Source organism: Lepisma saccharinum, chromosome 11 (assembly GCF_977018435.1).
Source record: "Lepisma saccharinum chromosome 11, izLepSacc3.1, whole genome shotgun sequence".
NCBI classification, from domain to species: domain Eukaryota; kingdom Metazoa; phylum Arthropoda; class Insecta; order Zygentoma; family Lepismatidae; genus Lepisma; species Lepisma saccharinum.
The window spans coordinates 39904660-39920328 of NC_139239.1; the positions used below are offsets into that span (position 1 = coordinate 39904660).

General features: G+C 38.6%; 1 protein-coding gene across 2 annotated transcripts in view; it reads left to right on the forward strand.

The window, feature by feature from the left end:
* The first annotated feature begins 99 nt into the window (after nucleotides 1–99).
* The window catches only part of LOC145994733 (protein PRRC1-like), a 31984-nt gene continuing 16414 nt past the window's right edge, over nucleotides 100–15669 (forward strand). Inside the window, exons 1-3 of one of the 2 annotated variants that reach the window (XM_083130945.1) lie at nucleotides 100–209; nucleotides 6352–6485; nucleotides 12317–12614. In XM_083130945.1, the coding sequence (XP_082987071.1) occupies nucleotides 6389–6485; nucleotides 12317–12614 (395 nt within the window). In that variant the 5' untranslated portion in view covers nucleotides 100–209; nucleotides 6352–6388. The remainder of the gene's footprint in view (nucleotides 210–6351; nucleotides 6486–12316; nucleotides 12615–15669) is intronic. The other variant, XM_083130946.1, reaches the window with a different exon arrangement.

Genomic DNA, 15669 nt, shown 5'->3' on the forward strand with positions numbered 1-15669 from the left:
AAATAAAATAAATTTTCTTTCATGGTGTGGTGTTACTCCAGAAGTTACAGCTGTTTTTCTCTAACAGTAGTTGGTAAGACTGCAGAAATGATACGCGGTCTGCCATCTTTGTTACGTGTTCTGTATCATTGTAAATTATTGTTTACGTTTGCGACCAATGTTACGTTTTGATAAGTACATTAGAGGCTCCAAATTGCCGTAAACATTTGGTGAGTTTCCTGTTATGTTTGAAATTAAGAAACATATTAGTTTTCTCAATTGTAAAGGAAGAATAAGAAATGTCGAAATGTGAATAATAAATGTTTCTTCCAGCCAACTCTCTAATAACTAGATTATTTGACAGGTTCGAATATTATACTGTTGCTGTGACAATAATTTGCCTAACACTATCAGATAGCATTACATTAAATTTAGCTGAAGATAATCATCAAATGAAAGAAATTCAGATTTGTAATATAGAAAGAAGTCGTAATTGCAGCCACAACCTTTCAAGCTATCTGATACATTGTAATGTCATGAATATGCAGATACCAAGAAAATTAATAATCTATTTCTTTATACCAGATCTTTTATGTGTGATGGTGATTAGGTTAGGTAACCAAAGGCATTTTTTATTCTGTCATTTTGAATTCCATTAGTGGGGGTGTTCCCATGTTTCGAGTTAGTTAGTTTGATAATCTTATTCAAGCAATTGGCATCTGATGTAGAAACCATTTAGAAAGCTACTGAAGCAATTTAGTTGAGGTCTAAATGTAGATTTCTTGGACTAACACGCTTAGGTACTACTTTACTATACCGGAGACAACTATCAATGATTTATTTCGCAATTTCTTACATTGCTAACATACTATTCTGTATTGCGGAACATTTCTTTAGGTGAAATAATGGATTTCTAACGAAAATAATGTCTATTTCTTACATACGATAGCCCCACGAACGAGGTATGCCTACTAGGTTAGGTTAGGCCTGTTAGGTTAGGTTCAATTAGCACTCCTTTCGTTCAATTTAGCATATATGGACAACATCGGAATTACAAAGTCTCAGGTAAAAGTAAATTTGATTGGTAACACTTTACTATACCTGAGACTTTGTAATTCCGATGTTGTCCATATATGCTAAATTGAACGAAAGGAGTGCTAATTGAACCTAACCTAACAGGCCTAACCTAACCTAGTAGGCATACCTCGTTCGTGGGGCTATCGTATGTAAGAAATAGACATTATTTTCGTTAGAAATCCATTATTTCACCTAAAGAAATGTTCCGCAATACAGAATAGTATGTTAGCAATGTAAGAAATTGCGAAATAAATCATTGATAGTTGTCTCCGGTATAGTAAAGTAGTACCGAAAGTACTTATGGAAATCATTTTCTGAAGCATTGTAGATGTTCCGGAATGTAGTTTTGGTCCATGTTAATGCGAATCCATGTGGTTTTATACAAAAATCTCTGTCCGACGTGCTATTCCTGCTCCCGCCATTTGCTTTTTACACAAGAGCACTGTACGCGCTATTGCTGCGCGGCCATTTGCTTTGTGGACGAGAGTACAATGCGTCGTACGCGTAAACCCCGTAGCACGGCCCCGTAGTCAGTGTTTCAAGCCACGCGGTGTTATCTCTAGAAGATGACGTGTCGAGGATGCGCCGTGAAGATGTTGCCAGGTGTGGAAGATGCGTTAGAATTTTTAATTGAACATGGAATCGTGAAGAAATAAATGGACTGCGGAAAATGTGGGAGTGTGAAAAAGTGATATAAGCAATTAAAAAAGTTAAATTAAAATTCCTGAAGTGTTTTTAATTTTAAAAAAATATTTGCTACAAGCCGATGTTGACCGTAATGCTAAATTGAACGAAAGGAGTGCTAATGGAACCTAACCTAACAGGCCTAACCTAACCTAGTAGGCATACCTCGTCCCCGTAAGTAAGTAAAAAAGTCAATTTAAAATTCCTAAAGTGCTTTTAATTTTTAAATTTTTATTTGAGCATCCGGCCCAAAACTAGGTATTTTTCGGTAAAGGAGCTTGCAACACTGCATGCACACTCCAAATCGACAAAACACTGGCTCAACAAACGATCAACGGTAAGCTATCGCCATGTTGTGTGGCAATAAACAAGAACAGTAAGCACTCGTAAATGTAAGAAATATACATTATTTTCCTTACAAATTCCATTATTTCACCTAAATAAGTGTTCCGGAATGCATAATTGTATGTTAGCAATGTAAAAAAGTGCGAAAGACATCATTCCCAGGTGTCTCAGGTATAGTAAAGTAGTACCGTACTTTCTCCTGTAAATTTGAAGGAATCTGTCTCAGGTATAGTAAAGTGTTACCAAATGGATCAAAACTACATTCCCGAACATCAACAACGCTACATAAAATGATTTGCATAAGTACTTTCTCCTGTAAATTTGAAGAAATCCGTCTCCGGTATAGTACCGGAGACACCTATGAATGATTTATTTCGCAATTTTTTACATTGCTAACATACTATTCTGTATTGCGGAACATTTCGAATTTCTAACGAAAATAATGTCTATTTCTTACATTAACGAGTACTTACTGTTGTTCCTTATTTCCCACAAACCATCCACGGGTAGCCCCAAAAACCATTGACGTTAGCCCAAAAATTCACGATAGCCCCACGAACCTTCATGGAGACGAGGTATGCCTACTAGGTTAGGTTAGGCCTGTTAGGTTAGGTTCCATTAGCACTCCTTTCATTCAATTTAGCATATACGGACAACATCGGAATTAAAAATTCCACGGCATCTTCCACACCCGGCAACAACTTCACGTGCAGAAAGTAAATGGCGGGAGCAGCAATAGAGAGAGAGAGTGAGGGAGGGAGGGAGCGAGCGAGCGAGCAAGCACACACACACAGGGTGTAAAATAAACATATGTCAATACTTAGAGAACATATTCCTCACATGGAGACGATGAAATAATGTTATAGCACATGGGTACGGAAATGCGTCAATGATGCGTTAGAGCTCATTTTTGAAAATGCTGCACACTGTGTATGAGGCGAAAGCAGTGTAGTGTGGAATGTCGAAAAAGCTGTCAGATGCTACATACCCCACATCTGAACTGGCAGGAAACATGGTGGGAGACATTCGCTTTGAGACCCTGGGTGAAATTGGGGGGGGGGGGGGGGGGTTCGTGAAACACATCATAGTCAGGAAACGCTTTATTGACACATTACAGTTCGTGTGCTACTACACCCCATACCAGAACATGCAGTCCACATGTAATGTAGTAGACGTTCTGGTGAACCCCCCGGATGAACGTATGGAGGAGGGGAAGGTACAACGTGTCAGATTGGCGGTTTACCACTAGTGGCATCCCGTGCACACAAGAAGATGTAGTGAGCTTGTCATGCAAATTACGTCAATGCTTGCCGGACCAGCATCGAGGAAGTATTGTCTGTTGTTGTGTGTTTATCATGGATGTGGTTGCAATTACAGTTAAATGTACAGGCATTCAAATGCAGAATCGGCAGATGCCCAATGGGTTAGCAGGCGGCAATAGTAGTCGCGCTCAGCATTTGTACCGCAAGAGATATCCCGAACAACAGTGCCCAGACAGGAGAATGTTTCAGGCAATACATCATCGTCTGAGGTAACAAGGAACATTCACGCCTGCCAAACATGACAGGGGGAGGCCTAACAGAGTGACATACAAAGCGTTCTAATGGGACACCTTAACTGCGTGAATGTTCGTTGGTTTCTGCATCGACATTTCCGTGGTAGGTGGATCAGTAGCTGTGGACCTATTATGTGGCCTCTATGCTCTTCAGACCTCGACCCACTAGACTTTTATTTGTGGGGACATTTAAAGGATCTTGTGTATGCAACATCAGTGCACGATGCTGAGAGTCTTCGTGCCCGTATTATTAATGGATGCGATACGGAACTGAATTCTCGAAGGATTCACAAGCGCATTCGGGAGTGTATGCAACGGCGGGTTGCTGCATGTCTCTGTGCACATGGTGGATATTTTTGATATTTCTTGTGAACCTGTTTGTCTGTTACCTACAGGTCTGGTGTGCAGTGTTCTGCTATGGGGTGTTGAGTGATGTAGTAGCATATGAACTGTAACATGTCAATAAAGTGTTTCTTGAACCTCCCCCCCACCCAATTTCACCCGGGTCAAAGCCAATGTCTCCCAATATGTTTCCTGCCAGTTCAGTTGTGGGGTATGTAGCATCTGACAGCTTTTTCAACATTCCACACTACACTGCTTTCGCCTCATACACAGTGTGCAGCATTTTCGAAAACGTGCTCTAATGCGTCAGATGCATTTCCGGACCCATGTTCATTTAATATTATTTCATCATCTCCATGTAAGGAATATGTCCCCCAAGTATTGACATATATTTATGTTACACCCTGTACATTCTACAAATATATATATGTTTATCATTGTTTTTAACTGTGAATATAATGTACAATTTATGTTAACTTCATTATCACATATGTGCAGCATGTAAGATTTTTTTGTTCCTATACTGTAATAGCTTGTATACCATAGCTTATGGGTCATTCCATGCCAAATCATCCAATGGTGGATGCATGACCATTTTAGAAAAAAATCATTTTTAGTACATAGGTTTGTACATGTTTCTAGATATCAAAACCAATGTTCAAAAAATTTTATTGTCTTTAGTTCTCCTGGGGCAGCCATTTTTCCAACATGGTGCATGGCTTTTTTTGCTCATGTAGCAGTATACAGAAACCTGAATATCTCAAAAACCATTGAAGCTAGAGAACTGAAACAAAATTCATTTTGTAGCTAATGAAGTATACTTCCTATGATATTCAGGTATGTTTTGCTTGAAATTGCATCGTAAGTACGAAAATTATGGTGGAAAATGGGGTAACAATAGTTAAAAAATTGCATTTTTAAGCCCGATTTTTTTTAATGAAGGGGTTTAGTCTAAGGCTTGATTTTTTTTCTTCATGTGTAGATCTACCTGCAGGGTGTCTGTAAATAAAATATCAGTGCTTAGAAATGCAGCCCTTTTTTACAGCATGGGCTCAAACATGGCCGTTCATTGAATTTTGACAGTTTTTGGGGTTAAATATCTCAGATGGGTCCCCTTTAAAAATTCTGAAATTTGGCACATAGGAAGCCCTTCATGAACCTAACTCTCAGTAAAAATCTCAACTTTTAGATTCAACTCGTTTTGGTCAATATGAGGTAACATATGTCACCTAATTTCTGACGTGGCAAAGTAAGGTTAAACTACATCCCATACTTAGAATAATGAAGTCTTTTCTTTTTCCTTTTTAAATTTGGGTTAAATAAAGGCTCACAAAATATACTAACATAAGGTTTTAATACTTGAAGTATTAAAGTAGGAAGTATACTTCATTAGCTACAAAATGAATTTTGTTTCAGTTCTCTAGCTTCAATGGTTTTTGAGATATTCAGGTTTCTGTATACTGCTACATGAGCAAAAAAAGCCATACGCCATGTTGGAAAAATGGCTGCCCCAGGAGAACTAAAGACAATAAATTTTTTTGAACCTTGGTTGGTACTACTTTACTATACCTGAGACACCTGGGAATCATTTCTTTCGCACTTTTTTTACATTGCTAACGTACTATTCTGCATTCCGGAACACTCATTTAGGTGAAATAATTGAATTTGTTAGGAAAGTAATGTATATTTCTTACATTTACGAGTACTTACTGTTCTTGTTTATTTCCACACACAACATGGCGATAGCTTACCGTTGATCGTTCCTTGAGCCAGAAAAACCATTGACGTTAGCCCAAAAATTCACGATAGCCCCACAAATCATCACGTGGACGAGGTATGCCTACTAGGTTAGGTTAGGCCTGTTAGGTTTGGTTCCATTAGCACTCCTTTCGTTCAATTTAGCATATACGGACAATACGAGAGCGTATTGTGCTCTCATGAAGGAAGCAAATGGCGGCAGCAGCAATAGCGCGTCGGAAATAGATTTTCGTACAAAACCACATGCATTCGCATTAAAATGAATCAAAATTACATTCCCGAACATCAACAACGCTACAAAAAATGATTTGCGTAAGTACTTTCTCCTGTAAATTTGAAGAAATCTGTCTCAGGTATAGTAAAGTGTTACCACCATTTTTTTAAAAAAATGGTTGATTTGACATGGAATGACCCTTATATTATATTTTCATGTATCTGACGAAATCCATACTCATGCAAAATGGGTCAAGGAATGAATAAAGATTATTATTATTATATTATTATTTATCTTGCATGGTTTCTATTTGAAAGGTTGATGTTCGTCACTCCCAGGAAAAATCTACAAGTTGGGCAGAATCTGCATTTCTTAATGTCCAATTTTTTCCTTCTAGGTAATTTCCCAGCAAGAATACCCAGTTTGTCTGTTACATGATGCAAGAAGATTCCAATGGTGAGTCAACATTTGAATTTGTGGATAAAAGATTGGAAGGAATGCCTTCATCTGATGATCAACTGACAAAGACAGGTATTGTCATGTACATCATAAACCAGTACTTCTATTGTATGCAGAAAATGTGACTGGCTTTGTAAATACAAACTAGTTCTCATCATAGCCTCACCTTGAAAATACATACTTTGTAAATGTTCCGCTTCATATGTTAAAAACATCCTTGGTTTATTGACTAGAAATGTTAGTCTTTCGGGGTGTGCACACTGATTAGGATGCAATGTTGTCCATCAGTGCAGTCTACTTACTTACTTAGTCGATCCTCTTCTACCTTGCGGTGTTGAGGTTTCCCAGAGGGTCTTCCATCGGATTCTGTCTCGGGCCAGCTCCTTTGCTCTCCTCCACTCTCCTCCTCTAGCCTCTACAGCTGCCTTCACATCTTCTTCCCATGTTCTTCTGGGTTTCCCGCGTGGTCTTGCTCCTTGCATCTTTGCATTCAAGGCTTGTTTAGCTATTCTGGAGTCTTCCATTCTTTGTATGTGCCCAAACCATCGTAACTGGTTCTGTTCGATTCTCTCAAGCACTGGTAATACGCCCAGGCTAGCTCTAATGGTCTGATTTCTAATTTTGTCTCTTCTTGTTTTCCCTTCTATTTTGCGGAGAAATCTCATTTCTGAAGCCTGTATTTTGCTCCTATGTTTATTTGTCAATGTCCAGGTTTCACTACCATAAAGTAATGTAGGTAAATATATCACTTCATACACACGGATTTTCGTATTTTTGGTCACTAATGGATTATTTAGGAAATTTCTCTTTAGCGCATTAAAGAGTCTCCCTGAGGCTTGGGATCGAGCTATAATTTCACCATCTATTCTACCATCTTGCTGCACTATAACCCCGAGGTATTTAAAATCTGTAGTCTGTTCTAATGTCGTTCCATTATTCAAAGCAATCTGATGTATATTTGGCTGTCGTGCCATCATCATGGTCTGAGTCTTTTTATCATTTATCTTCATACCCCTCTTTTTTAACTCTTTTTCCCAGATTCTCACGTTCTTTTGTAAATTACTTTCGGAATCTCCCAATATTAATATGTCATCGGCGAAGGCACAATGGTTTATATATATTGGTTTTAAAAACCTATACCCCAGCTTGAATTTCTGTACCTTCCCATTGCATGATTTAATAACATCATCCATTAAGGTGATAAAGAGGAGTGGGCTAAGGATACATCCTTGTTTAAGTCCTACTATAGTCTCAAATTCTTGAGACTCTGCATTGCAGGTGCGGACATAGTTTCTACATTTCTTATACAGACTCTGCGTTGCTGTAATTAATTGATTGCTAACCTTTCTTTGTTTTAGTATTTTCCATATTTCATCCCTCGGAATGGTGTCGAAGGCTTTCTCTAGATCTATGAAAGCCATATGTGCCTCTTTTCCATATCTCATCAGTTTTTCACTGATCTGTCTGATGGTAAATATGAGGTCTTGTGTGCTTCTTCCTGGTCGGAATCCGCACTGTGCCTCGTCTAGCTGTGGCTCTACTACTTTCCTTATTCTATCTTCTAGTATCCTCGCATATACTTTCCCCGGCACACTCAATAGCGATATCCCACGATGGCTTTTGCAGTCTCTATTATCTCCTTTTTTAAATATTGGCACAATGACACTACACTCCCATTCAGCTGGTATCTTCTTTGCTTTCCAAATTAGATTAATAATCTTGAGTAGTATGTCTTGACCACTTTTGCCCATGAATTTAAGCATCTCAGGTGCTATCTGGTCATGTCCTGCCGCTTTGCCTAGTTTCATTTTCTTTAGTGCTCTTTTTAGCTCCTCCATAGTTATTTCTTCTTCAGTTTCTCCCTCCTCTTGGTGTTGCTGTTTTTCTTCCTCAGTCTGTTCTTTCTCCTTTTCTCCAATTTCCATATTTCCTCCAAGCAGTTCTTGGAAATATTCTTTCCACCGCTCCATAATGTCATTTTCACTTCGGAGGAGGTTACCACTTTTGTCTTTTATGAACTTAAGAGGACATTGCTTCTCTGTTCGCATCGATTTTAATACTTTGTAGAACAGCTTTTGGTTATTTTGTAGGTTTCCTTCCATTGCTTCTCCAAATTTTTCCCATGACTGTTGTTTTGCATCTTTCACTATATTCTTCACTACTAATCTTTGATGTTTATAAGCTTCATAGTCACTTAAATGTTTTGTGAGTAGGTATTTTTTCCACTGTTGCTTCTTTTCCTTTACCATTTCTTTTATCTCTTCCGTCCACCATGCTGTTCTTCTCTGTTGTTGTTTTCCGCTGGACTTTCCGCAGATTTCGGCCGCTGCTCCTAAGATTGCCTCTTTATATAAACTCCATATTTCTTCCAGTTTATCTTCTCTCATAGTGGGCCATTCCAATGTTTCCACCCTTTGTTTCACAGCCTCTTGATAGTCTTTTTGTCTTGCCTCTTCTCTCAATTTATATACCTTTATTCTTTCTTTAGGTTTCCTTTTGTTATCACCAGGGTCATTGGTCTTGATATTAACATGTAACTGCATAATTACTAAATAGTGGTCACTTCCAATCTCGTAACCTCTATATGCTCTTGCATCTAAGATAAATCTCCACTGTTTCCTCTGTGTCAATATGTAGTCAATAATAGATTTTTCCTTTCGGCTGGGGACTTCTCTTGTATATCTATGTGTTTCTTTATGTGGGAACATTGTGTTCGTAATTACAAAATCATTTCCTGCACACATATCTAGTAATCTTCTCCCATTATTATTCTGGTGCGTCTCGCCATATTTCCCTAACAGCCCTTCCATTCCTTCTATGTTATTTCCAACTCTGCCATTAAAGTCACCTAATACAAAGACAGCTCCCATGGTGTCATCCACTGTCCTCTGCAGCTCTTCGTAAAATCTATCTTTCTCTTCTGCTACATCATCTTCATTTGGTGCATATATAGCAATAAAAGTAGTGTCTTCATTTATGCTACTGTTAAAGGTTAAAGTTACCAAGATTATTCTTTCATTGATGAATTTCCAGCATTTAACATAATGTCTGTAGGCCTCGGAGATTACTATAGCTACTCCTCCTTTTGCTCTCTGTTCTTTGCCTACGCCTGAATGAAACATTAGGAACCTTTCACCACTATTTGGTTCTATTATTTGTTCATATCCATTTCCTTTTTTCTTGGTCTCTGTCACCGCCAATATATTCAATTTTGCTCTCACCATTTCCGTCATTAATTGAAACTCCTTTCCAGCAAGTCCACGTACATTCCAGGTTGCCACTCTCATTATCCTTTTCCCTCTCTTGGTCGTCAACAGTTTAATCAGTCCGGTTTCTCCTCTGTAGTTTCTTTTAATAATTTCATCTCGGACACTCGGGTTATCAGCCCTAGTTCCAAAGCCTTGTGGGAGGGGCTGCCTCCCTTATAGCCCTCGGCCTGCTAGATTTTCTTTTAGGGTTTCTTCCCTTAGCCTTTGAGGTTTCTCCCTCTCACTGCAAGGCAGCAGTTTGCCTCGGTCCGGGACTGCTTATTTGGGTTTCCCCTTATTCGCAGCTAACCCCCATATCTGGGGGCCATTCGCTATCCGCCACCTGCGACCCGCCCAGTAGCTGAGGCTCGCCCTGGGCCATCAGTGCAGTCAAAGTTCATAATGTGAGTGGTTACCTATAATTGCATATGAGTGAATGTAGTAGACTAATAGTGACATATGTGAAACATGTTGCATGTGGCAGAATGGCGTTAAAATTTATGGAAGGAGAACTGGTGTTAGTGAATGTGTATCACATTGGCAGACAATTCACTGAAAAAAATTATGTTGCCACATTAAGGATTAATGAACTAACATTTTTATTTCAGTACAAATAAAACAAGCATTTCATGTAAGAACATTTCTGCTTTAGGTATGACTTAAGATGACTGGACCCCTCTCAGATTTTCTTCATATTTTTCATACTTACTAAATGAGGCCTGCTAATGACCAATCTGAAGTTAAAATTTGTCGGAAACATCTAGAAATTGCAAAATAATTGTGAACCATTGACGCTAGCCCCACAAACCATTGATGTGTGGTTAGGTTAGGCAAACATAGTTAAAATGTGGTGTCGTGGTAGTATCAGGAATATATATATTTCCTTGTGAAACAAAAAAAATTCGCGAAAATCGACGCTTTCCATTCCGAAAACTAACTCCTTGTTTTCGCTTATTTTGCAATTTCTAGACGTTTCCGACAACTTTTAACTTCAGATTCGTTATTAGGAGGCCTCAATTAGTGAGTATGCCAAATAAGAAGAAAATTGGAGAGGGGGTCCGGTCATCTTAAGTCGTTCTCTGCTTTACTTTCAAAGCTATCATCAGGCTCTACTGTTTTACACATTATATTTTATCCACATTAAAAACTCATTTTTCCAAATGTCATAACATCATGCTCATTTTGGATAAATTAAATTTAAGATGATCTTTGACATATATTGTGAACATTAAAACCTACACTGAATATGACGCAATAAACACTGTACTGATCAATGTTATTAATTTCAGATAACTGAGTTTTAGTGTAAAACTAATTAGCCTTATGAATGCTTTGTAAGCAAAGCTGAAACATTGCCCCATAAAACTTCTATGCTTGTTTTACTTGTATTGAAATAAAAGTGTTGGTGATGGTAGCAAGCTATCCGCACTATGAAGAATAAGTGATAAACTGAATTAAGCTAACTACATAAAATGGGCACTTCATGAAATTACAACAGATTTGACCACCACGTGATTCATGAAGCTACATTAGGCCTTCCTGATTACATGGAGATGACACTACCACTGCACCACCAGGGAGGCCCCAAGACCACTTGGTAACAAGTTCCATGTTTAGAAGCATAGATATATGAAGGGCTCGGGTGTAGAACATTTTAAGTGACATTTTGGTCGTTTCTGAGTTCCTTAAGAAAAAGTCATAGATACATTGTTTTTGTGTTGTGTTTACCAATTTCAGAAGGCTTCACTGAGTCCAATGCAAATTGTATGACATGGCAATTTCACTCTAAAATTGAAGGATGGCACATTTTACTTTGTAACTCAAAAATGATCAAAATTACACTTAGCCTACCATGTTTTACACCTGAGCCCTTCATATAATAATGGGTATCTCTCTTTGGTTGTTGGAAAGTGCAATTTGTGGTAAGAGTTCATAATGTAGATCCATAGTCACGTGTGTATAGGTTTCTTTCTTTTACCTAAAATGAAAACAAATGAGGCATGGTTTACACTTGACAACAAATGAGGCATGGTTTACAGTTGAGGTAGCTAAAAGTCATACTTAGTTATCTTTCATAACACTACATACCTTGTAAAAACTACCAGTATATCCAATGTCTTCATTTGTGTACTGTTCATAATTTTCTTCAACATAATGCACTACTTGCAACTTTAATTTTGAGATATAAATAACTCATTTGTCCTCAACCCACTGTACAGACCAGTGAAGTCAAGTAATGATAGAGAAAGTAATGCTAACCCTTCGTTTGTCCAGTATTTTGGAACGTGTGAGTGTGAGAATTTGCAATGTTGCCATATTTCTCAATACTTTTGTTTCTGTTTTAGTGTTTCAGTGAAATTCCAAGATAATTACTTTTTCTGAATGGCATTCTTTCAAAAAAGTATTTGGTGTGTGCATGCACTATTAATTTGCTGTGTATAGAAAATCACCTTGTTTATGCATGTGGAAATTTGCCATTGATTATATTGGAGGAACAAAAAAGGTATGTGGTACAACTTGTACCATGCACGTTTTAGTTTCACCTCGAATCTTTTTAAATTTCATTTGGCTTGAATCAAAATGTTGGTATCTTTAGATTCTGTCACTCACAAAATGTAATTACAACTTGCCTTATACTTTGTGCAACTGTTTCAGAATCCTTGAGCAGCTTGTCATCTTCTGCTTCTCTTCTGACTGGCGGAGTGGTCTCACCTGTTTCGAGTGGAGGGAACCTCTTGTCCACCATTTCCCCACCATCTGCCCTCCCTAGCTTCGTTTCCTCAGCACCTGTATCCCAATTGGTAGTAGCAGGTGTGGGCCCAGATGCATTGTCTTCCACTTCATCACTTCCAAAAGCTAGAGAGCAACCATTGCCCAGTACAACAAGTTCAACTGTGCCTTCAGCTCCATATAAATCCCAAACTTCCCAGATGTACATAACTCCTACTTTCAGGTATGGTTTCTTTAGATGTTCAGTGGTTGTAGCATACTTGTTGCAGGTTAACTAAACTTAGTAAAAACTAGGGGTGGACCAAAATGATTTTTGTTTCCAATATTTATAAACTTCCAATGTTACATTTGAAGATACATAACCGATTGTTTACTGATGCAATATAGAAATTGCAAACGTTCCATGAAGAACATGAATTTAATGTCCTTAACTCATTTCTGTAATTATCTGATTCCTGTGAAAAGGAACTGCATATTGAAGACTTTTACCTTACAAAACCATGATATGAATCATGTGTTTATACAAGGTGCATTCAATAAATAACCGGAAAAGTAGTATAAGAAATCTAAAATAGGACTGTGATTCTTATGTGTTTGTTATTTTGTGAAGGCATCTGTAAGCTATTCATAGCTGGAGCTGGCACGCTTGCCTTGTGCATGGGATGCTGGGAATCAGTTACACAAAATGGCAGCACCCTTACAGGAGTGCTCCAAGCTGATTTTTGTTGAGTGAAAGCGTGAAACCTTTTTTCTTTTGGGTGGGAAGGGGGAGGGGGGGGTGCCAGATAACCTCTATTTTTTTCTTTTAAGGTTTTTGAGAAGAGTTCCTTCACATAGAGTAAGTAAATTGTTCGAACAATGGGTCACTATTTGGAATGAAATGTAACAAATTCCGATCTAATATAAATAACTAACTAGGAAGATGATGCACCATTAAGTTCAGTTACAACACTTTTCATTGTCCATGTAGCCCCCCAAAAAGTTTGTTTATACTTACGAAGATAATCTGCATGTCAAGTTGTCTGGAACACAGACACAACCACACAAATAAATACACACGTACAGTAACTATAAACTCTTTCAGTCGCGAAAAAATCTAGTTATTTCATAAGCGATCAATACGCACACAGATGGAACGCAACGCAAACTCACACACTAACTCAAATCCAAATCTGTATACAATGGAAAGGAAGGAGGATCTTTTTGAAAACACCGAGGGACTAATTTGTGCAATAAAAATTGTTGTAAACTTTGCAGGTCGCCGGAACAAGCATGAAGAAAAGCATTCGAGGGATTTTTTTCTAGCTTATTGCTGCATCTTACTGAGGAAGGTGAAAGTACGAAGGCTGGAAGAACGAATGAAGTGCCTGCCAAGAGTTGGAAACACTGAACGGTGAATGAGGCAAACATGAATGGGCAGGGCACCTCATCCACTGCCCAAAGACGGGTACGAATTTTGCGCTTTTCCATTGTGAGGGGGTACCGTCCCTTGCCTATGATGTAAAGCTTTGGATCAGTCAGTGGCAGAGCTGAGATCTGACTCTCTCCAACAGGACGCAGAAATATATTAGCCTCGCACAGGATGCACACCCTGCATGTCTGGTTGCAGCAACATAGGAGTGGAGGGAAAAAAATAGTTATATACCGATCGTTTCTTCAGATGAACTTTTTATGTTAAAATTGTTGTGGGGCAGTGCCCAAGTTGCCCTTTATCTAGCATCGCCACTGCGTGAAACCGATAGAAATTCATCGCCACATGACAGTTAAGTACAGTGACAACTGTATGAGTCGATCACGAGTGTACAAGTGGGCTGAGAAGTTCAAACAGGGCATAACCAGGGTTGAAAATTCTACGCGTCCAGGTCGCTCTGTCGCTACAGTCACGGAAAGCAACATTGCTCAAGTGGAGGACTTGATAAGGGAGAACTGGCATATTACTGTCAGTGAAATTGCTTCCCAGATGAAAATAAGTGTAGGATCAGCCCACCATATCAGTCATGACATACTGAGGTTCAGGCAAGTGTGTGCGAAATGTTTGACACCTGAAATGAAGGAGAGACAATGTTGATGTGTGCAGGGAGCTTTTGCGCTGTTATGAAGCTGACGGTGAAGCATTTCTTCATCGTATTGTCAACTGGAGATGAAATTTGGGTTCATTTCTATGAACCAGAACGTAAGAGGACAACAATGAAATGGCAACATCCTTCGTCTCCCAGACCAAAGAAATTGCATGCTCAACGGAGTGCCGGAAAGGTCATGTTAACTTTGTTTTGGGACCACAAGGGGCCAATTCTTGAACATTACATGCCCAGAAGTCATAATGTAAACTACCACCTACCCCAACATTTTGTGTGAAAAACTTAAACCAGCCATTCTGCACAGACGACGTGGTGTGGTGTCCACTGGTGTGCTTTTGCTCCATGACAATGCGAGACCACACACTGCCAATGTCACATTGTCTACCATTAAGGGCCTAATGTCACATTGTCTACATTTAAGGGCCTAGAGTTTGAGTGCTTACCCCACATTGCCCAATCTCGCACCTTCCGATTTTCACACCTTTGGCCCAATGATGCACTAAGTGATCGAGGTTCCAGAATGATGACAAAGTTCAGTGAGCGGTGCATGAGTGGTTACGGACGCATCCAAGTAAATTTTTCCCTGTGGATTCTGTGCCCTTAATGAAGCGCTAGCACAGGTGCATTAAACTAGTGGGGGACTATGTTGAAACATAGTACTGTAGTTCTTTTGGTGCTTGTAATAAACATTTGGTACAACATATTTCCGGTTATATATTGAATGAGCCTTGTATTTAGGACAGTGCTGGTACCGATACCAATATATCAGTACCAGCTAATACTGCTGCATTTTTGCAATGTCTAAATATCGTGGAAATTATGGAATGCTTATAATTGTATTTATTTTTGCCATTGCAAAATGGGTTCTGTGATTAAATTATCTCATCTGAAATTATGAATATTTCAAAGCAAGACTCTGGTAGATTGATATGGTATAGTTCTTCTATAAAAGTTAGAAAATTAAAATTTGTAAATACTCTGAAGTGCAAAGCATTTCAGATTAGGGCTACAGCAAATTTTAAGAGGCAAGAGAAATAGGATAAATACATATTTCTTGTATGGGAGTGTACATTCATTTATTACCAGAGCATACATTTAATGTAGATCAGTATACAAAATATGCGGCAGATTAAATCTATACTCTGTCAATATAGGTATATCAGTAGAATTGCCGATGGAGTTGTCTGTAATCAGGAAACA